Here is a 24674-nt window from a genome sequence, read left to right as displayed (position 1 = left end):
CTGGCAATCCATGTAGGGCAGGAGGTTTTGACATCCTTCCACCAGGATCAGTAGGGATAGTTTGCTTTTAATGATCTAGGCAGCAAGACAGACCATCTGCTGATGTAAATGGGAACAGCTCTGTTGCCTAAAGTGATGTTACACTAATTTAAATCAGCCCATCATCTCCAAGACAAAACCACCTTCCGCTGCCTTCCCCCGCCAAGCACTGGATCCGAAGCCTATTAAATCAAAGTACAACTTTGTTGGGGAGGACCCACCCTGCAAGCCTGTGCTCCTCATCTACCCGTCCAAAAACCTGGTCCAAGCCTTCTGCTCCCAGCCCTCCTCTCAACCTCCCGTCCTCAGAGGCAGAGCCCTGGAGGAAGAGGAGGGTGGGACGACGACCCCCAAAAGGTGACACACCTGGAGGGCTGAGCATGCCATTTGTTTCCTCATTTCACGAACTGAAACCTGTCAAGAGCAAAGGGGAGTAAGGTCTCTTTTTCCATCTGCTTTGTTGGCATTGCTCTGGAGGTCACTGCTGGGGACGGAGGTCCTCGCTGGGCCCCATCTGCTTTCCCTGGGCTCCCTCATTTATGCCCACTTGGGCCTCTGACATTCTACTCTGTTTTCCTTTCCTTGAAAATGGATCGGGAATTGGGAGCCGCTGCGCAGGAACGCGCCTGTTCCCCATTACAGCTCCACCGGGGCTGTAACACGATCGTGCCTGCTCCGTACCCACACAGATATTTATTTATCCGTACAGGCTTTCTCCTTGTTTTCATTAAGTTAGGCAGAAAAGGTTAATCTTTCTTCTGCTAAAGCTTCAAAACCAACCAAGCTAAATAAAATATGATTTCTTTCATTTCTTTTTTAAAGGACATTCTCTCTTTTTTTTTTTTTTTCTTCTTCCCCTTAAGTACCAGAATGAGGTCACAGTCAGAGATGCCACAAGAGTAAATTGAAAACAGGTTGAAAAAAAGCAGAAAGGGAGAGAGAGGGAGAGAGAAAACCACAATCAGAAGAAAGTGACTGGTAACATTGCAGGGTTGGTTTCATCCAGTCTGGTAAAGAAGCTGTCAAGACAGAGGCGTTGGTGCCTTCCTACTTGCCCCTTTGTGCTCTTTCTAGGAATCTCAAAGGTGAATCGCAGCAGGGGTCTTCTCTTGTCTTCATTTCCACTTTGGTTTGCACCACCTGGGTTTGGTCTGTGCTGCTCTGGGCACGGGGACAGGGGCTGAACGTGTGGGAACACCTGTGAGGGTCCCAGAGCTTCCTCTGGGTCCTCTGACCTCCCGGGGGCTCCTGGCCTCGCTCTCTTGTTCATCCTGGTTGAACTCAACGCCGTAACTCCTATTGTCTTCGGCGGGATGGTTGATATCTGATTCATCCTGCCTGCAGTCTGCGACTGCTGGGCACTGGCACGGGTCGCAGTGGAAGGACTGAGGCAGGCGAAGGCTGTTGGATGCTGCGAGCAAGCAGTCTGAACCTGCTCCCATCCATTTTTGTTCCTCAGCCCCCATTCCTGCCCATCTGAGCCTCCTGCCCCTAGAAATGTGCTCGCTGGGGAGCAGATTGCCAGCTCAGCCTTGCAGACAGGCAGCTGGGTTGGGAGTGTCCTCCTCCAGCCCAGACATCGTTGTGTTCCCAGGTGGCGATCCCAGACCATCACCAGAGGGTTGGCTTGTGTGGCCAGACCTGGTGTGGCCAGGAGAGGTTTGCAAAGCTTCACAATATGGGGCTAACCCCTCTGCAAATTCCAAGTGTGCTGTTATTTTCCTCTGTTTTTTGGGGGAGCTCTGACTCACCGCACCACCAGAACGAGTATAACGTACATGTTTGCAAAACCAAAAGGAGGAGGTTTGCCAAACTCCACAGATGTGTCTATGGAAGAGGACGAGGCAGTAGCGAGGGGTTGCACTGGAGAGAGAAGGAAGATGCCACCTGGAGGGAGCCGCATCTTCCCGGCAGTCATTAGTAGAGCAGAGATTGATTTTCAAAAGCTGCCTGGGGATTTGGATGGTTTGGAGCAGACCAGTCCTGGGAAGGCAGTGGCAGGGAAATGAGGGGGAAGAGAGCCTTGTAGTTGGGAGTATCCCTTTGCTGAGCACAGTCGCTCTGTTACCTGTACTCGGTGTGCAGCGGGTGCCACCTTTGCTCTGTGCACAGCACTTAGTGATGTCAAGCTCTGGTCTGGATTTTTTACTACCGAGAAGTGAACACAGGTGAGGCATCCTCACAGGAGCTGGTCATTTGTCCTTGATATCTGTAACAGCTTATTGCTTTATTTAGTGTGACATCAATTATTTATTACTATTAATGAAGGACACAGATGGCTGTCTGGTCAATAAAATGCCTCCTACTCCACAGAGATGATCTACTTAGCTATCATTTACTCTGCAGAGAACCTTTGGATTCTTTCTGAAATTTAATAACATGAGCAAAGATACTACAGCAGTGTAGAAGGTTTGTGCTTCAGGGCTGCTTTGGGAGGCTGAAATCCTTCTTTATATTTGCTGGCGGGGTGTGCGAGAACACAGGTCCAGACAGGAAGGAGAAGCCCCTTTGCTTTCCATCACAAGCTACTTATCCATGTAATCCCTTTTATAAAGTGATCAAACTGCTTCTTAAAAGATAGTTAGGTTATTTGCCCTTCTCAGGAGCAGACCGATTATTCATATCCAATTTACTTTCTCTTGCCATTACTGCCCATTAGCCTAAATATTTATTTTCCATTTGAGTGCCTGCCCTGTTGATGTATTCAGAGTGTCATGTAGTTCTGCTTGGCCTTTTTATGTCTCTGCTCGTATAGTAAACTTGTCCTTTTTGTTATTTCTCTGTGAAGCCTTCTCACCTGCTTTCCCCATGCCTTGTTCACAAGCACGGATGAACAGTACAACGCACTGAGCTCTCACCATTACCTTGTGCACTGAGGTCAGTATTTCTCCATTGCTGCAGCATCCCAAGACCACTTTTACTTTGTAGGACAACTTTAGTGGTCCATCATCCTCTTGCAATGCCAGCAAATGCACCTGTTTCCTTCGTTGCATTTCATTGACAAGGTCCCAGTCTAAATCTGGCAAATGCACCTGTTTCCTTCGTTGCATTTCCCTGACAAGGTCCCAGTTTAAATCTGAGGAATAACTTGTTTTCTAGTCCTGGGGGAGGCTTAGGGAATTTCGTTTCAGCTGCTCTCAGAGCACCACAGACTGAACAAAGAGAGACTTCTCTTGTGTGAGACGAACAAAGTTGCCATGGGCTTTGCTTCACCCAGGGGAGAGTATGAAAAAGATTGACAGCTCTGGGCAGTTGATTCATCCCCGGAGTATCCCTTACCCGACCATGTTTGTGCTCCGTAAAGCCTGGTACCATCACCAATCTCACTGCTGCTTATACAGGTGTAGAAAGACCCCCAGCCTTGGGGCAAAGTTTTCAGCACCTTTGATAGCATCCTTTTTGCTCTTTTCCTAACAACCTCTTTGCTTTTGTTTGATTGTAGCAGGGCCAACAGGAGGGGAAAGTTCCCCAGAGGCTCAGGATTGAACACAAAGCAGCCTCTTGCTGTAGGGATTTTATTGCGAGGGTTTGGGCTTAACCCAAGGTGACACCACATTGGCATACCCCGAGAGCTTCATTACCTCCCGTGCAGGGGGACAGCAGTGCACTCTGAACCTAGGCAGGTCTGATCGGATTTCGTAGCAAACCAGAGCATCGTGTGCTGCAGCTGTCGCTGTGTTTTGGGGCACTGCTCACTGCCAGCCTGCTCCTCTCCCTTCAGAGCTACCCAGGAAGACCATGAAAGATGAGCATTCAGAAGCTAGCAGATGCTTTAAGGAGACATATCTGTGTAATTTTAATACATGCTTTAATTCAGCGGTTGTACCTGATGTTTCCATCCTATTTCCAATCTCTTGCAAGTCTGGTTGCACCCTCTTCACTCCCTGCCCCACCCGTGTTTTTCTCTCCCATCTCCCTGGCACAGATGTTGTGACTGATGCTCCCTGTGCCCATGCACTCCCAGTCCAAAGCTCCCCTTGGTCTTGCCCAGTTGCTCATCCCAGTCTCTCTGCCCAGCTATTTTTCCTACTCCTCATCAGCTGCCTCTCAACCCTGAGTGCCCTGGAGGAAGGTGTGAAGTCCCACAGTAGGCACCCATGGGATGATCTATCCCATCTGGGAAGTTTCTTCCTGGGCACAAGTTGGTTGTTTGAGTTCTGAAGAGGCTTAAAATCTCTTGCTGTTGTCTGGTCCTCCTCTTTCATTACGTGTTTGTGATTCATCTGGTTTGTAAGGCATGGCAGTGTCTGTTCTCAGTGACTTCTGGTGACAGGGAGTTCCCCAACCCAGCCCAATATTGTATGAAAAGGGTCAGAAATTAAAGCTGGAAATGAGCAATAAAGGTTGGTTTGTGTGTTTAAACCGTAAACCCAGAGCTAAGGAGCTTGCTCAAGGCCGTTCAGTGCTCAGTGACTTCCAAGCAGTGATTTTACCGCCGCCAACCCAACCTGGGCGTTGAGTTGATGTGGGGTTTGGTACGGACCCGGGGCTGGAGACTGGGTTAAGCTGCAGAGACCTGTGTCAGAGCTGCCTGAAAAACGTTTGGAAGGAATAAATCGTGCTGGGAGCATTAAAATGAATAATTAAGGCTTGGATTCCTTTAGGGAGGAAAGAATTTATTGCTGCTCTTTTCTCTAGCCAAGGGGGACATTTGTTACTGAGTTGTGTATTTTGAGACAAGATGCAAATGCGGTTTGGGGGGCTGGGGAGGTGGGGATTTTTTCTTTTACCTGGGTAATTCAGCCACACAGAGAGGTGTTCTGGGCTGGTGATACCACGGGGTTATTCCCTACAGTCTATACCAAGAACCCAGAGTTGTGCTTCAGTTCAGTAGTCCTTAGTCACTTTTCCTTTTAGAAAAATAAAGAAAGAAAAGTGCTGAGAAGGGAATTCTCCTCCCTCTGCTGTGGTATCTTGACATTTACACATGCACAAGGTGCCTGGCACAGCAATTTGGGCCTGGGTTTACTTATACCAGCCCAAATCGATCAGCTGCAGCAGCCCCTTCTCCGGTTCCCATCACTGGCAGTGAGGGGCACAACCAGGGCAGCTGCTCTGGCTTTTTTTTATTGCTTCGTACCTTGGGCTTTGAGTTACACTGATACAAAATGGAAATTGAACGCAATGAGGTCTAGCTGATAGACAGCCTGCCCACTGCAAGGAGACAGGTTGCACAGCAGTGGATAATCGTGCCCAAAAAGCTTAATAAATGGAGCATTTGCAGTTTCAGCTGGGTCATGAGCTAAGTGTTTAATAAGCTTTATAAACCAGAAGACCAAAAAAAAAAAGTTTTTCAGCATTTTTAATTAGTTTTTTCTTTCTTAGAATGCTTGTAAAGCGATAAGTGTTCTTCAGCACAGCTGAAGGAGCTCCAGTCAGAGCTCCAGGAGCCCAGTAGAGGGAATGCACATGAAAGGGAATGCAAAGCTACCTATTTTCATTGAATAAATAATAAGAAAAAAAAACCACAAAAACCCCACCCCAGCACATTACAAGCAATTCCATCCAAGCTCTTAAAGTGTCTCCTTTCCTGATGATCTGCCATAGCACGAACATATTTCACGGGGGCAGGTGATTTTTTGAAAAAAGCCATGTCCCCTTCAGGAGCTGGATTTGCAGTAGGGGAGGAGAGCCCTCTCTAGCCAGGCTTCCAGTTCTTCTGGGGACCTGGACCCCGTCCTGGGATGGTGGTCCCACATGGGGTGTTTGCAGTGAGCCCATACGTTGCCTGTTGCTCTGTGAGTTCACCCTTCCACTGCCCAAGTGGTGGCTTAGCACTGGCCCTGCTTTCTGCAGCCGCTCCCTATTGCAGCCGGTGGCCCAGGTGTGTTTTCTACTCACTTTGTCCATAGGTGATGTTCTCCATATAGACTTGGGGCCATTCCTACCAGCCACAGCCAGCTGGAGTTTGTTGATTGCTTGTCCAGTGTAGAGGTGTTCCTATCGTGTTTTTTTTAAACGGTCAGCAATAATTTTGCACCTATATTGATGTTTCGGTCTTGCTCATCTCTTTGCTCTCTAGGAGAATCCTTGAGCTTTGCGGATGATTTGCTTTCTGGCCTTGCAACATCCTGTGTGGCAGCTGGTAGGAGCCACGGCGATGTCCCTGAAACCAGCCTCTATTCAGTCATTTTCAAGTGCCTGGAACCAGATGGTCTGTACAAGTAAGGAGAGGAGTGTGGGGAGCTGCTGGGGGCAAAGGGGGATCGCCAATGATGTGATTTAATTGTTATTAACTCTTTTGGTTGGCACCATGTTATGCCAGAGACTGGACAAATGATGAGACTCTTTCTGTTGCTTTGGGTGTTAGGCTCTGCTAGGGGAATGGAAAACCAGAGTCTGCCAGTACGGCACTGGAGGCACTGGGAGTCCATGGGAGGCTCCACTGGGATAACTCGCATTTGCAGCGTGCTGGTCCTCCAGGTCCACGCCTGGTGGGACAGGGTTGTCTCTCCTGGATGAACTGAGCTAATGTAGTCAGACTGAAGCAAGTTGCCAAATGCCTGGTGGACCCAAATAGCCAGATGTCAAAAGTGAGATAGGTGTGGTTTATGTAAGTTGCTGTGTGTGTTAGTAGGACACATAAACCAGGTTAGAGACACCAAATCTATCTGCCCACCACCCGGTCACTTCTGCAGGGATCCTGCCCACGCCTGTGCTGGTGTTCTTGTTCACTTATTTGACTCTTCTGAGATATGCTTTGAGCACATGGGGTTGAGTTTTCTTTTTGAATCCTGTGGAGTAATTAGTGTCCAAAGCAAAGGGATAATTTCAGGTTCTGTGTATTAACTTCTCTTTCAATATCTTTTGGAGAGGGTCTGGGCATGTCAACCTGGCTCATTAGCCAGGACATCCTCTCTCTTGAGTGAATATCAGGAGTCAGGAGAGTAAGAGAGAAGAGAAGAAAGAAAAAAAAAAAAAAAAAAAAAAAGAGAGAAAGAGGGCAAGGAGACAGAAGAGAGACAGTAAGCAAGAGAGAAACACTCAGGGCTTAATGTCAGAGCGACTGTAATAATTAAAACACATTTTGTAGTGAGTAATGAAACTTTTTATGGGACCACAAAAGCATTTAAAGCGAGAGCTGGCAAATGGTCTGTCAGCGAGGACTTTTAAAGATCTTGATTAATACTTTCCCTTTGCCTTCCCCTCCACCACTCCCCAGTTCAGTTTGTTGACAGCCTCCGAAGAAGGAGAAGCCTCTATTACACATCTCTTGAGCAGGGCTGTGTCCAGGAGTGGGCTCCAAGCGATACCTCTTGCCATTTAATAATTGGAAATGTTTTCCTGTTAAATACATGTAATGCATAAATATAATTATGAATATCTCTGGGAACAGAGCTGCTCTGAAAAGGTGCCAGGGGGAGGCTGGAGCAACCGCAGAGCTTGCTAATAATGTGCTGCCCATAAAATTGGCCAGTTGTGAGCTCCCAGCCGTTGGGCTTACGGCTGCCGGGGGCGCTGGGGGAGGGAACAGCCACTGGGTTTGATGGGGAGGCTGCTGCCGAGGTGAATGCATGGAGCTGGGAGGCAGAAGGTCTGGTTCTTGGGCAGCCTAGGCTGCCAAATCATCCTCCCCATCTGCTGGGCAGGGATAATTGCACTCACCCGTCGCTTTAGGGCTCTGTGATTTCATTCCCAATGTCTGCAAAGGGCTGGGAGAGCCTTGGGTGGGAGGCAAGAGGCTTTGTCCAGGGTTGTGTCATCCCTTTGGTCAAAGCCAGGCTTCTGCTTCATGGTTGTGAGGCACATGGCCTCGGAGGGGGTGAGCAGAGGTTGGTGATGTCCCGTGTCCTGGGGATGGCTGCAGTCAGCTCCTGCTCCCCGTCGGCAGCCTGGGGTGAGGGACAGGAGGTTTTGTGGGGAACCATGGCTGCAGACAGCCATCGGGCATCAGTCCCCTGGCATTGAGGAGCTTTGGACCTCATCCTTCTGCAGGGACAGGCCCTGGGGTGATACACAGTGTTGGCTCCATCCCATAGCTAATGCTCAGCAGGGCTTGGCACGCCGTTCCCAGGGCTGTGGGCGATTAAATGCACATATATGGACACAGATTTGTGTTGGCACCTGTGGGGCGTGGACGCACACTCCTGGGCATCCAGAAAATGTGCATGCACACATACAGCACACCCTCCCCAGCATCTGCTGCTGCACGCCCCGGCACACCGGCGTGGACCAATACACCTCAGCGTGTTTGCATGCTCTGCCGTGGGTGCATACATATCCAGCACACACACACACAATTTACTCCAACCTGGGACCTAACCAGCACATATTTACTTGGCATCTGTGCATTCTCAGATACATAAGCATACAGATTAAATATCCCTTTGTTCAGATATCCATCCAGTTGCAACACAGCCTGAAGAAAGCCAGAACAAGGAAATGTGAGGCTAACACTCTGTTCTAAGCCCACACAGGCGTAACGACAACAGAAACGGGGGCACAGGGTCATTTCTGAAGTTGAATTTCTTCTACTCATTTCATTTGTTTCGGTGGAAAAATAGCTATCTTGGAAGGCTCTGGCCTGGGTATAATCCTGGTTCTAGCAGCTTGGCAGGGAGCTGCGCCTCTCTCTAGGCTGTTAGGTGAGCACAGAGTCTGCAGCATCAGAGCTCTTCAAAGGCAGATGCTTTTACTTGTTCAGTAGTCTGAAGGTATCATGTAAACCGAGAGAGGGGACTGTGAGATCATGGAAGTCTCATCTGCTCTATAAATGTGTCGAACATTCTGTCCCTTTTCTCCTCTGGTACCTACGGCAATCACACCCTGCTGTTGACCATTCCTTTGGAGTCTTACCAGCCTGAGATCAAAGCTGGACTTCAGTATGAAAAACAAAACCAAAAAATGCTCTACAAGCAAATAAACAAGCAAAGTCTGGTTGATTCCGCTGCTTTTGAGACTTCTGTAATTTCCAAACATAAACTAACAAAAGGAGAACTAATTTCTTTGTCCTTTGCAATTTCAGGCTGATGCAAGTTTCTTGCCTGTCAGCCCTTTTCTTTGCCCTGTCTGTAGTACGTTGGTTGAGATGTTAGTCCCAGGAGAGAGGGTTTTCAGAGGGAAAGCAGTTCATGTCAACAAAGATGCATGTGCTCCATAGGCTCATGTACATGCGTGGACGTTCCTGCTGGTGTGTCAGATACGGGTGCCCGTGGTGGGGCTCCATGCTGCTGTCGTGTGAACATGCTGGTGTGCACACACACAGGGACACTGAGAATGGTCCTTGATGACTGTCAAGTTTGGTTTAAGATCTTAAAAAACAGAGTCTTGTAATTCTTGCAAAATGCATCACAGGAGAGGGGATTGTTCTCCCCTGAGCTCAGCTAGACCAGCGCAGTCTGTCAAGCTTCCTCTGGGTGGATCTGGAGGAGGATGGGGTGAGGAAGGCAGAGGGAGAGATGTCTATGTGTCTGTTAAGTGCTCGTCTTGCACGGACCAGCCAGTCCAGACACCAGTTAGTGCCAATCAGACTGATGGTTTGGGAGCCTGGGAGCACCACCCTGTGACAGGCAACCGGTGATGCACCAGGCACCAAACACAGGTCAAGAGAAAGAGCTCTGGCTTGTCTCAGAGGTCAAGCTCAGCCTGGAGGACTGAGTTTACATTGCTCCTGGGCCTTACATAGCTCAGCACCCTACAAACCCAACCGATCTCTTTGCTGCAGAGACAGGAGCTTCCCCTGTGCATCCCGCAGCCTTTCGGAGCCTTCAGCCCAGCTCATCACCTCGCCAGCTCATCCATCTCAGCTTCTCACTCCGTCATTCCCTGAGTGCCTGGGGATGCCTCTTTGCTGAGCCGTACCTGATCGGCTGCCGGAAAGCAGCTTTGCCAGCCCAGCGCGTTCATTGCAGATACTTGGGGAGACACCAACTATCCCTCAGCCAAAAAAGGGAAATTTTGGAAAAGGAAATGAAAACACCTTCCAGCTCCTCCATGGAGCTGCAGTGCAATCACACCAACTTCTTCCCTGCACCACAGATACTATAATTATAGATTAGATTAAATCCCAGTGTTTCGCTTTATTTACATTCCTGACCTAGCCTATTCATTTCCGCTGTTTGTGCCAAGAATCAGCTCAAAATTTACTGGAAATAATATGGAAGTCATCAGGATCCCTTCCAGAGCCTTTCCTTGGAGCATGTTTCATGTGCTGAGAAGGAGCCTCAGATGCACATTCCCTTTGCTGGCTCAGGCAGGGATTCCCCAGGGTGATCCTGAACCAGCCCAAAGCTCTGAGGGAGCATGTTTCAGGAGTGTTGGAAAGGTGGAAACCCCTTCCTAGGGGATGAAGATGGGGCACTGCTGTCAGATAGAAGGGGATTCAGTTAGACCTCCGAATGACAAGACAAGGCTCCTGCCAAGACCCACCAAGCCAAGACCAGCCAGTGTCATCCCCTGTAGGGTCTGGAGGCCATCGCCAGCATGGCCAGGCTTAGCCTCTCTCATCATATGCTGGCTAACAGTGAACAGACTTTATTTTGGGGAGCTTAAGGAAAGAGGCAAACGCATTGAGTAGGGGTAACTCATCACAGCACGGAGGGACAGCGATTGCAGTTCAGCGAGCTGAATGTGCTGAAGGAGCTGGCCCAGAACAAGGCTGATTAATGTTGACTGACCTCTGCCATGTGCATAGCTGGGATGAAAAGTGGAATGGAAACCCTTGGTGCGCGAGAGTGTGCTAATGCTGGCAACAGCCCACTGCTCCTTATATGATACTAATTGTTATTGTTGGTCTTCTGTCAGGAAGACACGTGAATGAGTGCTGGAGCAATCTGAGACAGATCCCAAATAGCTCAGTGGCATGGGTTAAAACACAGCTGTTCCAGCCCTTGGCTGAGTCGCCTGTGTGCACAGGAGCTGTGCTGCTTCATTGAATCCACCTCTCCTATTCCGCGTGCTCTCCAGCTTCCTGAACTCCAGCAGCGTATGGCTGTAGTTTCCTGGCTTGCGGAAGCTCAAACAAGGCAAGTCAGGAGTTGAACAAATGTTTGCTAAATCCCAGGCCTGTGCTCCAAATGGAGGCTCGTCCTTCCTCAGCAGTTTAGGCTTGCTTTAGAACCAGGCTGCCCAAATGCTGGCTTGGATGGGGTTTTACTGAAGTAAGTCCAGCACCGAGCTGTCTGAGCCCATCTGGGCTATGTGCAGATTGCTACAGCAGAGGTGGATCGGCCCCATGGAAGATGGTCTGTGCAGCGAGGCCAGGGCTCGGCAGAAGGAGATAGTCTCTCTTTCTGCTGATATTAGTGAGGTCCTGTGCATGGGGGGAGGTTGGGCTATGGTTGAAGTCTCCAGTGTTAGGAGAGTACTCATGTAGAAGCCATGGAAAAGCCATTCATGCTTTCTTCATGGCCAGTCAAGGTGCTGGAGGCTCTTCCTACCTTTGCCATTTGTTCTCTTGAGTGGTGTAAGCAGATCGCTTTGTCTCACTTTCATCCTCATCTATTCGCCTATTCCCTTTAGAAGCTCGGGTTTTAGGGTCTCTCTCCCTGTCTCTGTACAGCCCAGCCTGGGTGACTCAGACAGGGCCCCCAGGTGCTGCTGCAGTATGTACCGACCATTCGCCATTGCCCTTCTGAAAGTTGGGTTTGTGCCTGAATCCTCATTCCAGAACCAGATCTGTCCCTGCCACCAGTATTCGGCCACCTGGGACAGACCTGGAGTCAGGAGGTGCCTTTCCACTGACCTCAGTGGAACCGTCTTCCCCAGTATCTGCCAAGCCTGTGAGCATCTCCCTCCTTTTCGCTGGAAAGACCAGGTTATCTTCCCCAAATTCTCTGTTTCTGCTCATACCTCGTCTCACAAAGAGAAACAGAACAGCCTTTGTTGCCTCCCGCCGACAGCTCCTCCCTGCCCTTTCCTCAGGATGTCCGGATTGCAATAACGTTCTTGGTGTTTTTGTTCTAAAAATTCCTGGCGTCCGAGCCCCAAACCTGGCTGGGTCCTGGCCCATTTGCATCACTGCTCTGGGGGGTGGCTGGAGGAGGGCTGTCAGTGGGGGAGTGAGGAGGAGGAGGCACGGACAGGTCATTGTAGGGTATAGCATCTGGGGAAGTGTGTGAATATAGGATTCTTCCTGGGAGTGGTAGTGGCGTGGAGAGGAGGAGTTTGGCCTCTTCATCTGTTGGTAGACAAATGGACCTTTGCAGTTCCACCTTTTCCCCATCACTAAGTCCCTGTCACCAACTCTTCACAGTTACAGACTTGGAGAGTATTCTAATTTCTGAGTGTGTAGAAACCTAATGCCACAGACACAGCTCTGCCCAAGCCATATCTCACTGACTAATGGGAGAGCGAGTATGAGAGATGTGATGTAAATATCAACACAGGCTTCGGTTTGTCTCCAAGCCAGCAAAACCTCCCCTCTGCTGCTGTGATGGGGTTATTTGTTTTGTTCATCAGTTCTCCATGGTATAGTGCACCTTTTGCTTGAGGGCTGGAAAGCTGAGGGTCATGTTGATTTGATTCTTACAGCGGGGTTTGAACCCTCTCCCCTCCCAGGATACAAGGAATTCACTCCTTGGAGTGGGTGTTTCTTTTATCTTGTAGAGGAGAAATGGCTCAGGAGAAGGGCAAATGGTTTTGTTCTTGTTGGCCGTGGCCTAGCTAGGGAAACTGAGGCAGGGAGAGGTGGTGTGACATGTCTGGAGCTCTTCAGTGGGCTGGAGCTGAGCAGAGTCGAGGGATGCCCTTGCTCACACTTCACATGAGCCCTGCTTCAGAAGAGCACGTAAGAGAATTGCTTTTTTGCTCAGGGGATTAAGCAATGCCTCCTGCACAGAAATAGGGTCTCCTATTCCCAGTCTCCATGTGCAGTCTGGGATGAAGGTACCCGAGAGGTCCCACCAAGGAAACCGTGGCATGCCCTCGAAAATGCTGCTGGCCAGCTTGGTGTCTCACACTCTTCCATCTCTCTCGTTCTTGCTCTCAGTGTGTTGGTCATTTTTCCCAGCAAAGCCAATCTGGCAGCAAAATGACTTTTTTTTTGCCCAGCACACTGCCAGTGGGCAATGCCACTTTGCCAGCTGGAGTTTCCCCTCTGTTGCCAGAGCGCAGATGAAGCTTCTGCCGCTGTACCTCCATCGGGGGCGGTTAGCAGGAGCGATGCTCACTGGCCGTGACTGGGGCAGCAGCAGGGCTTTGACACAAAGAGGCACTGTAACATCACGTCTGCAGCTCCAGGTCCTGCTTACAGCCCTGCTGGGGTGTGCACAGCCCAAAACAAGCTCTGCCCGTGCTGAGCCTGGACTTGAAATGATGGGCAAGCGTGATGCAGAGGGATCCGAGAGGGCTGCGTGCGAGCCAGCCCAGGCAGAGGCGGCACGGCTGTGTTTGCTCGGCAGTCCCGTGGCGTTACGCCTGCTCTGCCAACCAGGAGGAGGGCAGGGGGGATCAGGCGGGCTGCAAGGCTGGGCTGACAGGGCTGGGCTGCAGCAGGATGGGTGCTAGAGCCTTGCGTGGGATGGTGCTGGTGGTGTTTTGCTGCTCAGGACTCTGTTAGGGTGATTATCCCTTTACCGAGCATTGTTTTGTGGCTGGATACCTCTTGTACACCCCAGGCAGACTTTGTCTCTGAAAAACGATGCTTGGATTTGCCATGTGTGGGTTCATGTGTCACTAGCCAATGCTTTGATGTTTGGGTGGGAAGTTTCTGCTCCTCCTTTGGCTGCTTCCCTGCGCCCAGTAGCTGCTCAACCTGATATTTGCAGACAACCCAAGTTTTTAGCAGGCTAATTCTAGCCTTAAGGAGCGGTCAAAAGCAGCTCAGCTGTATCTGTAAATACGCCCCAGGAAGGATGTGACAAGCTGTTCTGGGGCCCAGGTGTTCAGGTACTACTGCAGCCACAGGTCTTATCTGAACCTAGAGCCATACCCACAGCCCGTGGAGTAAATCAGCTCAGAGAGACTCTGCGTGGGACCCCAGGTCCCAAAAGCTGGAGATATTTGGCTCAAAAGGTGATGCTCCTCCAAACAAAAAGATAAGCCACAAGCCAATCCTACCTGCCCATCTTTTCCTCCACACTCTAGAGACAAAATTTGGATGCCATTACCTACCAGGTCTGTCCCAGCTCAGACCAGCAATGTGCCTACATCACACATATGGTCTGCAAGTCCTTAAAACGAGTTAAGCATTTTTGTTTTTGCTTCATTTTCCAAAGGACACCTGCAGCACATCCCACGCTATCCTTTCCTTGTAACAACAACATCACAGAGAGTCCATCACCAGCCTTGTCTCCCAGACAGCACTTTGTTATCTTCATTTTCCTTTTTTTTTTTGGCAATGTATTTAAAAAAAAAAACAAAACTCTTTTAATCTTTGGCTTGTGCAGAACAGTATTTCTGTAAGCAGCCACCTCCTGGTCATGCCACACTGGAGTTTATCAGCACACAGCAACCCCTCCAGCCCTGCCAGCCCTTCACCCCTGAAGTTCAGGGCCAAGGCTGTTCCCCAGCTGCAGAGAGTGTGTCGCGGGGGAGCTGCACGGGTGACGGAGCCCCTGCACAGGCGGTTGCTGAACTCGGCTGCTTTCCAGTAGATCTCGAGTGACCTTTAACTTATTCCTTGCGTTTTGGGATTGTTTCCTCCGTGCAAAAGAAGTTGGCTTGTATTTTCCTAGTTTGAGGATAGTGAGTGCATCTGGGCTTTTCTGTGCTTGTCCCATCTTCAGTGGTGTGGAAGGGAGGTGTTGCTCCCCTAGACACGGCACAACCTTGTGTTCAGATGGTCATGGCCTGCAGTTCCTCCACTGCAACGGCTGCTGCTTAACTCTTTTGCTTAAAAGTGGACTTGTCAGGAGTGCCCACATTTCGGGACCTTTTTCAGTTATACGTCCTGAAGCTTTAGAAACCCCTCAGGTTCACAGCCCTCATTGCCTGTCTCACGTTATGTTAGTGCTTAGGTGGCCAGGTCCCTGCTGCAGAACCTGGGTTTGCAAAAGTAACCAGTGAATTCAGGCATCTCTGTTGTGGAGCATCATCTTCAAGGCTTCACTGTCAGAGCCACAGCTCCCGCTGCCTTCAGCTAAATTTGCTCCAAAGTGGGTCAGTGTACAAAGGAGATACTCAAGATTAGCAAGTAACCTCAGAGTAGCTGCTGCTTTGTGAGTTTTCCCACCTGTAAAGCAGATGTGTTGTTAAAACTGAGCTACACCCTTTCCTGGGTTTCCTGTACGGTGAGAACAGCATAATGAAATGGAGAGAAAGCCAAGAAGTAGCTGCCTGGTTGCAGAGCTGGAAGCTACATGGTGAGGTGAGACTTGCCATGGGTGATGCTCCCTGATGGAGCTACAGCCCTTCGGTCTCTGCTTGGTCTCCTCAGTCTGATGCCACCTCATACTGCCAAGGATATTTGCCTTCAGTACCTTCCGAGCAATTGCTCCCAGCACACGTGCCCTCATTGCTCCTGGTCCCTCATCGGGAATGTGATAAATCGGATTATACACTAATATGGTTTCTGTTATGAAAAGGAGAAAGAAAATACCATGGCTTTCACTGAAACCCTCGGAGACAAAATTTATGTCATAATTTAAATGTTTCTAAAAAAAAGAAGTTGGGGGTGAGGTTTGCTTTTTGTTCAGGGGATGGTGGATGGAGGGGGTGGTGGGGCAGGGTCCTTTCATCACTGGATGGGCTGGCAGAGCTGGGGGTGGAGACCTACTGCTGTGGCAGGATGGGGTGTGAAAGGAGCCCCGATCCAGGCAACTCGGTGCTGGGTGGCTGGAAGATGTTTGAGGCCACTGGCTGGGCAGGCGGCCAGCCCAGTGAGGTGGGCTTGGGCGCTTACCTCAGCTCAGTTCTGGGCTGTCATACCCCTGAATGGGGCCTGTTGCTTTTGTTCCGTCTTTTCTCCTCTTGATTTCTGCTGGGGAAGCCGCAGGGCAGCACACAGCAGCAACAACCCGAGGTATGGCTGGAGCATGCCAGCACCTGGCATCACTTCCTCCTTCCTTCTGAGCATCTCCCACCGCCCTGCAGTTATGGAAATAGCCTCAGCTCTTCATCTCCTTGCACAACCCCAAACAGAAGGGCCTGCTGCTGGGCTGGGATACTGGCATATTTTCTTTCTGTCTCTCTGGTTTGCATCATTGCAACATCACAGTCTTCCAGCCTTTCTGTGATGGGGTGTGGAGCGGTACCTATCCTGCACACCGATGGCTCTACACAAGCCAATACCAGTTTCTTGCATGGGGTGGGGGATGCTCGGCTGTGCCCTCTCCAGCACACACACCCCAGGCTGCTGGGGGAACCTCTGAAAACAAGCAAACGCTTGTCCTGAGAAGCAAAATGCTGCTTCAGTGCCCTTTGACATGTCACCGCAGATGTAAAAGAAAGGATTTCAAGCCATTACAGCTGCCACCAGCTGTCCTCTTGGCCCTGCACTGCACCTCACTTCTTGCAGGAGCATCCGTCCTGCATGGGCGAGGACTAGTGCGTGTCCCCAGCTTGGGCAGTTCTCCAGCGGAAGTTGCTGTGTTAATGACAACATCTTCTTGCTTAATTGTGAGTTCAGTTGTCCCGGAGCAAGTCTGGGATGATGCCCAAGAGTTGCATCAATGCAGCTCTCCCTACTTTATGCCATAAAGCAGACCAAGACAGAAACAAGGACTCTGTGCATCCCACCCCTTTGTCCTGCCTGCCGGGCTGGCCTCGTCCCTGTCGAGGCATTATGGGGGGGCTGGTGGGGACCTGAAGCTGCCTGGGCTGATCCTGTAAATCCCACCTTTGCATCACTGCTGCAGGCTGTGATGTGTTTACCCAAGTGACAGGCTGCCTTTGTGGAGCATCAGCACTTCCAGTGTCACCCTCTCTGTCATTTCTGCCTCTTGTCCTTCTCCCCTCTGGGTCTGGGGGCTTTGGTGGGGTCTGTGTACGTTTTGTGGTGCTGTGTCCCCATGGGTGCTGCCCTTTGGCAGTGCTGGACCCGAGCACGTGGGGATGTGTGGCTGAGGACTCTGAGCAGATCTGTCTGTACTGTTTGTGGGTGTAGATCTGGGAGGTTGGGGACCACCACCTCCCCCCCCGCCCTTGCTTTGCTGGGGGTCCTTCCCATACCAGCAGCAGGAACATGTACCTTAGTGCTACCCAACAGCCCCATAAACCCACCATCTCATAGCCCTTTGCCTGGCCAAATCCGTGTGATCCCTGCTCTGCACGAGCCGCCCCGGTGCAGCCCACCCTATGGCATGCAGCCCACCCGTGTCACCCCACACAGCTCCCAGGCTCTTGGAGGCCACCTCCAGCCTTCAGCCCTGTCCCTGGCTCGTGCCTGCTGCACTGCCACACGCTGAATTGTTTTCCAAGTGGAAACCTGAGTTGAAGTATTAACTTCACAAGAGCCTTTCTGTGCAGTGTGCCGGGATTAAATATTTATGTTGGCAAAAAGCAGGTAATAGGCAGCTCAAGATCAGAGATAATGAAATTGAGGTGTGCGGAGAAGAGGGGGGAGGCAGGGGGCTTGCAGGGACCCCAGTGGGCTGTAGTATGTGTGCATGGGAGATTGCATTCAGTTTTGTTAATAACCCACCTGTGTGCGGGGGGGACCCCAGCCCCATCGCTGGGAGCTCTGCAACGTGCAAGAGAGTGCAGAGATCCGCTGTTCCATGGGTGCAGGAGTAATTGTCACTGGGGTGACTTCAGCTGAGGGCCATCTGAAGTGAGGTGGAGCAGGGACTGTCCTGGGGAAGGTGCCGGGGCAGGGAGTAGCGAGCGATGAGACCCTCTCTGTGTCATCTGCAAACAATGTACGGTCCTCCATCATTAACAGTGGTGCTATAGGGTCTCTCACTCTTCCAGACCCCTGCAGTCAAGGTTATTTACTGGTGACTGTATCTAAGGAGGCAGCAGCATCGTTTGGATTGTATGGAGGGCTCCTGATCGGGTCAGGAGGATGCTCATTGTGCTGATGGCAGCACTTCAAGCAGGGAAGGACCATGTAAGCATCCATGGAGGGTGTTAACAAAGAGGACAGGCAGCAGGGGTGCAGGAGGGGAGCAGGCAGAGGTGGGGTGCACAGCAGGGATGGTGCTGGGCAATGCAGGAGGGAGGGCCTGCTCCTCCGCCATGGGAGGAAAACAAGGAGCTCATGCAGCAGCAAAGGGCGCTGCTCTTTCTCAATTCATTATGAGACAACAACATCTCTCTCTTTCCCCCCCAACAACAAATATCGCAGAAGGCGGCACGCGGGGGGTGTGAGTCCCGCGCCGTGCTGTGGGACCGTGGCCAGTCGCGGAGCCCCCGGGGAGGTATGAAACGAGGCATGAATGGAGCGTTAGGAGAGAATGGAAACTCTGCACTGGCTCCCAGGCCGGCTCTCTTGCGGGGGGTCCCTTGCTCACGATGACAGCGCTGCCTCTCATAAACACGCATTTCCTCATCCCCGTTTGTTTCTCTCTCTTGTGCAATCTCTTGTACCAGACGGGAATGGGAGTGAGTCCCAATGGTACGTGAATGTGTTACAAAAAACCTTCCCACCCTGCCACCAACGAAGTACTGAGAAATAACAACAGGGTTTAAAAGAAAAAAAAAAGAGAAAAGATAGATGGAGGGAGCCAGATGCATTTGCTACTGGCCATGAATTGTTATTCTGAGTGTAAAATCCAGGGCATGGCTATGCTGGTAGTTTACAGCATCATCCAGCACTCAGAAGCCCCCGCTGCCTCAGTGCTGTGCATCCCTCTGGGAAAAGGAAGTTCCTTCCCTAAATGACTCTCCTGGGTGAAAAACACGGGACAAAAAATAGGGGCAAAGTAACTTGGCTGAGATCACACAGTGCTTAAACCAAGAGATAGTCCCAGCTCCAGCCTGCCTGCCCGACACCGTCCCCTGTGCTGGGTTGTTTCCCTTGGGATGTGTGAGCAGCTGCTGCTGGTTTGGGCATCGGCCAGGCTGCCCTTCTCCATCGACGTGCTAGGATGGAGCACAACAGAGGTGAGACATGATGCTAAGGTGTAGGAGCAAAGGCAAGTACAACCATCCAACACAACAAGAGTCCTGGAGCAGTCATAGAGGTTAGAAAGTCTCCTGGACCTGGGCTGGTGCAGCAGGGGTGGAGGATCCGAGGGTTAGTTCTAGGTGCAGATGAGGAAGAGTTGCTGGGAGTTGCAATCCTTCCACCCAGAGTGGAGTTCAAGGGAAGAAACCTGCAGGGAGCGATGCCTCTGGAGCAGTGTTTTTGGGAGAGCAGGGTCGTCTCTGCATCTCCGGACGCTCGCAAGCACAGCCACCGCGATGCAGGACAGCGGGTCCCCGGTCCTGGCAGAGGCCTGCTGGGGTAGCTCCTGCTCTGGGCTGGCTGGCTGTATGGCCATCATTTCAATAAAGAAATTATTAAAAGGGGGTAAGAGGGGGGTGAAAAACTCAAAACATCTGTTTTACTTCAAATCAGGGAAGATTCCTTCACTTACGAGGAATGTGTAAATCACGCCGTGCTGGGAGATGTACATAGCCCTGCCTGAAAGCTCCGCTGCACTTCAAACGAATTCTAACGTGCTTACTGGGATTTTGTTTTTATTATTTGTTTCGCTCCCCCCCCCATCTCATCCTACCCTCCACCCTCCCTGTCTGCCTGCCAGAGCTGTGAGAATCTCCCGCTCGCTGCCAGCCCCCCACCCTGTCCCTCCTCAGTCTGGGGGCCTCAGGGCATCGGGGGAGCAGACAATGTGTAGCAGTGACCAAAGACATGTCTGGTGTCCTTCTGCCGAGGCTTACCAGCACGCAGCATCCCTGCCTTGCCACTGTCCTCCCCCCACGCCATCCCCATGCTGATGTTGTGGGGCCATTGCAGGGACCCGTTGGGTTCCCCTGCCGCTCCTGCAGCCTGGCACGGGGTGCAGATGCCTCTCGCTCAGGGACTGGTGCATGTGGATCCTGGCTGGGATGCTGTGAGCATCCAGGGGTTCCCGTGGGTGCCGGGTTTGTCATGCTTTGTCGTGCTTTGTTTCACGTGGAGAGTGGAGCTAGGACTGGCCAGTGGTGCTGGGGACAAACCTAACGGAGACAGATGGATCAACACCCTCTGCTCTTAGGGTGCACGACCACCTTCCTGTGCCAGCCTGCTAAGGTGACTTGCCCTGCACCACAGGGACCAACCTGTGGCCGAGGAGAAGCTCCACTCCCTGCGGTCGGTGCAGCCCTCCGCCTTTCTGCTGAGGCAGTTGAGCAGGAGGCCTCATTGTGGTGGCTTTATATAAGAACAGTCAGCCATCGACTTGCTTGGCGTGGACCACCCACCACTCCTCAGATGACACTGGCTTTTGAAGTCGCTACCAGCCTGGGCTGGATTTCAACCAGCAGCCCAGATGGAAGCCAAGTCCCCAGGAGGATGAGAAACAAGCCCGACCAAGGGGATCTCCTGGGGTAGCAAACTGTGGAGTGTCTGGTTCTTGTTTAGAGTGACTGAGAGGTTGGGAGGGGCAAATGTTTCCCAATTTGCCAAGGGTCACAACCTTCCTCTCCCCCCATCTCCCCAGGGCGGGCGATGGCCAAGCTTTGCAGAGCGTTGGTAGGTTGAACAGCTGGTATGGTTAGCTGTGAACATTTCCATTGTGGAGCTCACTGCAGGGGTCCAGGCCTCGCTCGGCTCTCCTTTCTCCCTGGCACAACTGGAGGAAGAGTTTGATTTATTCCCTCTCTCCTTCCGAGCAGCCCTCTCATCTCTGCAGCTGCAGCATCCCCGAGCCCTGCTGTCTGTTCATGGAGGAGGACGGCAGCCATCCCAGGAACAGCCCAGGGAAGATACTGAAGTGATGGTCTCTCTTGGGAGACCCACCCAGCACGCGGCACTAATGCTTTCAGATGAGGCTGAAAGCCACCTGGCCATAGATCCATGTGAAGAAGACAAGCAAAACCTCAGAGACTTACCCCTAAACACGTAACCTTCGTGGAGCTGGGGCTGGAGGCTTCAGGGTGTCTGTGGCTGAAGGAAGAGGGGCAGGGTTGTCCCTGTCCCAAGGAGAGAGCAGAAGGTATCGCAGCAGGAGGGCGAGAGGATGGGGGATTGCCTGGGGATCCCCGGGCCCTGGGGGCAGAGGGGTTTTGGGGTGGATTGTGGAGAGCTGGAGGGATCGATGAGTGTTGCAGTGCCCGTGTGAAGGCTGTGGCAAGCCCTGTGGGATGCAGAGTGCCTGGGGAAAGCCCTCCTTGGCTGTGCTGAGCCCAGGACAGCTCGATCCATCACCAGCTCTCACTGATGCTCTGCAGCTGGGGTGGGATGCACCCCTGCGGTTTGCAGCCTCGGGTGCCCATCTGAGCCGTGGCGAGGGGCAGAATTGTTCCAGCAGCTCGAGAAGCTGAAGGCAACTCATTTGATCTTTGTCCAAGGGCTTTGTTTGGGATCTCCTGGCGAGTCCTAGCAGAACAAGGAGTCTGGTACTCAACAGACTGATGTGAGCTGTTTTCGCTTCGCTGGAGGCAAAAGCACCAGCCTGTAGTGGCACCAGCTCCTTCTGGTTCTTCACTCTGACGAAGGAGGTGAGAATTCACATCCTGGGTGACCGGGGACCTTCTCTGGCCTTGCCAAGCAGAGAAGGGAGAACACTGTGCCCCAAGCCTTGGGACAGGCGGTGGAAATTGGGAAGAGCTGGCCCGGTTCGTACTGCGCTGCCTCTATAGGCACATCTGTGAATCTTCATCCTCACAGGCAGCGGGATGAAAGCAAGGACACAACTGCCAAGAAATACAGACTCTGAACGCCTTCTCTCCCTCCTCCCCAGAGCTGATAATTCCACAATGATTCCGCTTTCTCTGCCATCATCCTGTCCCCAGAGTTCAGGGACCATCCCTGTGGGACACCCCAAGGATCTGCTGGGCATCTTCAAGCTCATAAAAGACCAAGACCTCTTGCTCCTTGGAGCGTGCCAAGGAACTAAAGCCCCAGGGTTGTAACATAGGCTGTGTTAATGTTATCTCATCTCAGGGTGGCTTTTTTGGGTGTGCTGTCCTGCTGCCATGCCAACGAACTGTTGTCTCATCCGTCTCTCATCTCCACCAGAAGCATTGTGCAGTGGCCACTTTTTCTTCCTTCAGCAGTGGTGCAAAGCTGCTCCTGAAAGGATGTGCTCTGAGTGCGAGACACACACCGGGGCAAGAGAAACCTTATCAAGGGTGAGGAAGTCATTACCTGCTCCTTGCCAGTGGCTGCAAGGAGCAGGGGTGACAAAGGAGGACATCTGTAAGACAGAGAAAAGGGTAAGGGGGGATAAGGGACACTGCTGGTGCTCTCGTTCCCGGGGTGGTGAAGGCACCCCAAGGATGCAGTGACCATGCTGCACCTTCTGGGTGAAGCCATGGCCCTGCTGAAACCCACTGGCGTTTTTCCCTCGTTTCCAGTGAAACACGTTTTTCACCTGAGGCAATCTTGGCTCTGCCACTTGCAAGGTGTCTGGCTGGCAAATGGGCTCCTTGTGGGATCTTGGCCCTCCAACACAGGTACCATTCAGGAGCAGGGCTCTAGGGAACAGATGGTGGCCTGTGTATCAAGGCTCTCTTTCACAGCCATGGAGGTACTGGGAATCGCTGCTCTGGTGGGGTTTATTGACAGGGTTTTGAGGGAATTCTTGGGAAACTGAGATGTTATGACTGTGAAGGTGAACGTCCTTCCTGGGATTTCTCTAGCAGGGAGGCAGTGGATCCAGGCAGTAGCAAGAAATGGTCAGGCTTTTTAATTAATTTTATTCTTTCCCTTTCATCCTTTTTTTTTTTTGGATCTTGTTCAACAGGGATCTGAAACAAAAAGAGATTGATGAAGTGCTATAAAGGAGCAAGAACTCAGCGAATCTGCATTGTAGCTTGGCTCCAGTGTGCAGTATTTGCTGCCATGCCGAGGGCAGTTGGGGGAACCAGAGCTCACCCCGTGCCCGCTGCAGGTTTTGGCTGCCCATGGCCTCATATCGCAGAGACAGAGGGCAAGCCTAGGAGGCCTGGAGCAGCATCAAACTCGTGCGTAGACGTGCTCAGCGACGAGCCTCTCCTAGAATCATAGAATCACAGGATGGTTTGGGTTGGAAGGGACCTTAAAGCCCATCCAGTGCCACCCCCTGCCATGGGCAGGGACACCTCCCACCAGCCCAGGTTGCTCAAAGCCTCATCCAGCCTGGCCTTGAACCCCTCCAGGGATGGGGCATCCACAGCTTCTCTGGGCAATCTGGGCCACTGCCTCACCACCCGCACAGGAAGAAACTTTCTCCTAATAGCTCATCTAAATCTACCCTCCTTCAGCTTCTCCCTCTTGTCATCTCCCAAGTGCCACCCAGCTCCCAGGGGACAGCAGCCACTGCCTCAGACAAATCCACGTCCTGGGTGAGAAGGCATCTAATACTGCTTTAGTTTCTGTCTCTTGACATACTGGGGTGTCTGGCAGCTGTGGGGTTTGCAGTACATGCAGTGGGGGCTGCAGAACACCTCTATGAGCCCTGACACCGGTGTGTCACTGTCCCACATGGGACCCCTATCATGCAGCAGCATTAAGTGGCCCTGCCCTCCTCCCTGGCAGCTCCCGTGAGAAATACCACACTCTCAGGCCAGTGGTTTTGAGCATGGACGTGGCATCAGCTGTGAGCCAGGGTCACCTCACAGTGGGGATGACCCTGGGTGACTTTGGCAGAGGTGACCCATGGCTGTGCAAGCCCATCACCAGCCCTGCAGTTGCTCCACCTGCCCTCACCGTCTCAGAAATCAGCTTCTCCTTGAACAGGCAGCTTCTTACTCTGCAGAGCAGCCTGTGCCCTTCCTCCCACCATGAGTATTTGATGGGCACTGTTTTATACACTTCCAAAAGGCATCAGACACCTGAGGCATGTTGTGGCAGGTACATTTATTTCCCTCCATCTGACAACTGTGCTCGGGTATTGTTGGGAGGCATCTGTTGAAGGATAACGATTAGTCTCACAGCATTTGCTGTCCTGGAAAAAAAAAGGTGTGAATTGTGAGAACAGTTTACTGACAGCCTCGTGTGTGCATGTAACGGCAAAGCTTCAATCCTCTGGCATGGCATCAGCCTTGCTGCTGACCTCTTCCTCCCAACGGGAGCAAGGGCAGTTGTCACAGATGGTTAAAAGAAGCCCAGTTATAAAAGGTACTTTTTTTGGGTGGTAGACCAGTGAGGAGAGCTTTCTAAAAGATTTTGTTTTTTTTCAGGATGGCCCTGTCCACTCTTTTGTGTAAGCTCTGCGGAAAGGGTAATGGATTTAAACTGGAAGAGGGCAGATTTAGACTAGATATGAGAAAGAAATTATTTACTGTGCGGGGGGTGAGGCAGTGGCCCAGGTTGCCCAGAGAAGCTGTGGATGCCCCATCCCTGGAGGGGTTCAAGGCCAGGCTGGATGAGGCTTTGGGCAACCTGGGCTGGTGGGAGGTGTCCATAGCAGGGGGGTGGAACTTGGTGATCTCTAAGGTTCCTTCCAACCCAAACCATTCTGTGATTATATGATTCTGTGATGGCAATGAAAACAGAAGGTGTCAGTCCTTTTGCAGAAGTATAGTACCTAAGCACAATTCACTGGGTGGTGGTGGCAGGTTGATGTCGCCTCCCTCGATGCCTCTCCTGAGCGAGCAGCAGGCACCGAGCTGCTCAGAAACTCGCCTTCCCCCTCAAGCTGCCCATTCGATGCCAGCACAGCCCATGGTCACCCCACAGCCTCTGC

The 24674-nt window shown here is 51.6% G+C and overlaps 1 protein-coding gene across 1 annotated transcript in view; it reads left to right on the top strand.

The window, feature by feature from the left end:
- The window catches only part of LOC104467292 (astrotactin-2-like), a 92780-nt gene that overhangs the window by 52556 nt on the left and 15550 nt on the right, over positions 1–24674 (top strand). Inside the window, exon 3 of the mRNA XM_010081023.1 lies at positions 6062–6203. Coding sequence (XP_010079325.1) covers positions 6062–6203 — 142 coding nt within the window. The remainder of the gene's footprint in view (positions 1–6061; positions 6204–24674) is intronic.

The sequence above is a fragment of the Pterocles gutturalis genome, unplaced genomic scaffold (genome assembly GCF_000699245.1).
Source record: "Pterocles gutturalis isolate BGI_N339 unplaced genomic scaffold, ASM69924v1 scaffold639, whole genome shotgun sequence".
NCBI lineage: Eukaryota > Metazoa > Chordata > Aves > Pterocliformes > Pteroclidae > Pterocles > Pterocles gutturalis.
The sequence above is the reverse complement of the archived record's forward strand: the minus strand, read 5'-3'. Positions and strand labels throughout refer to the sequence as shown.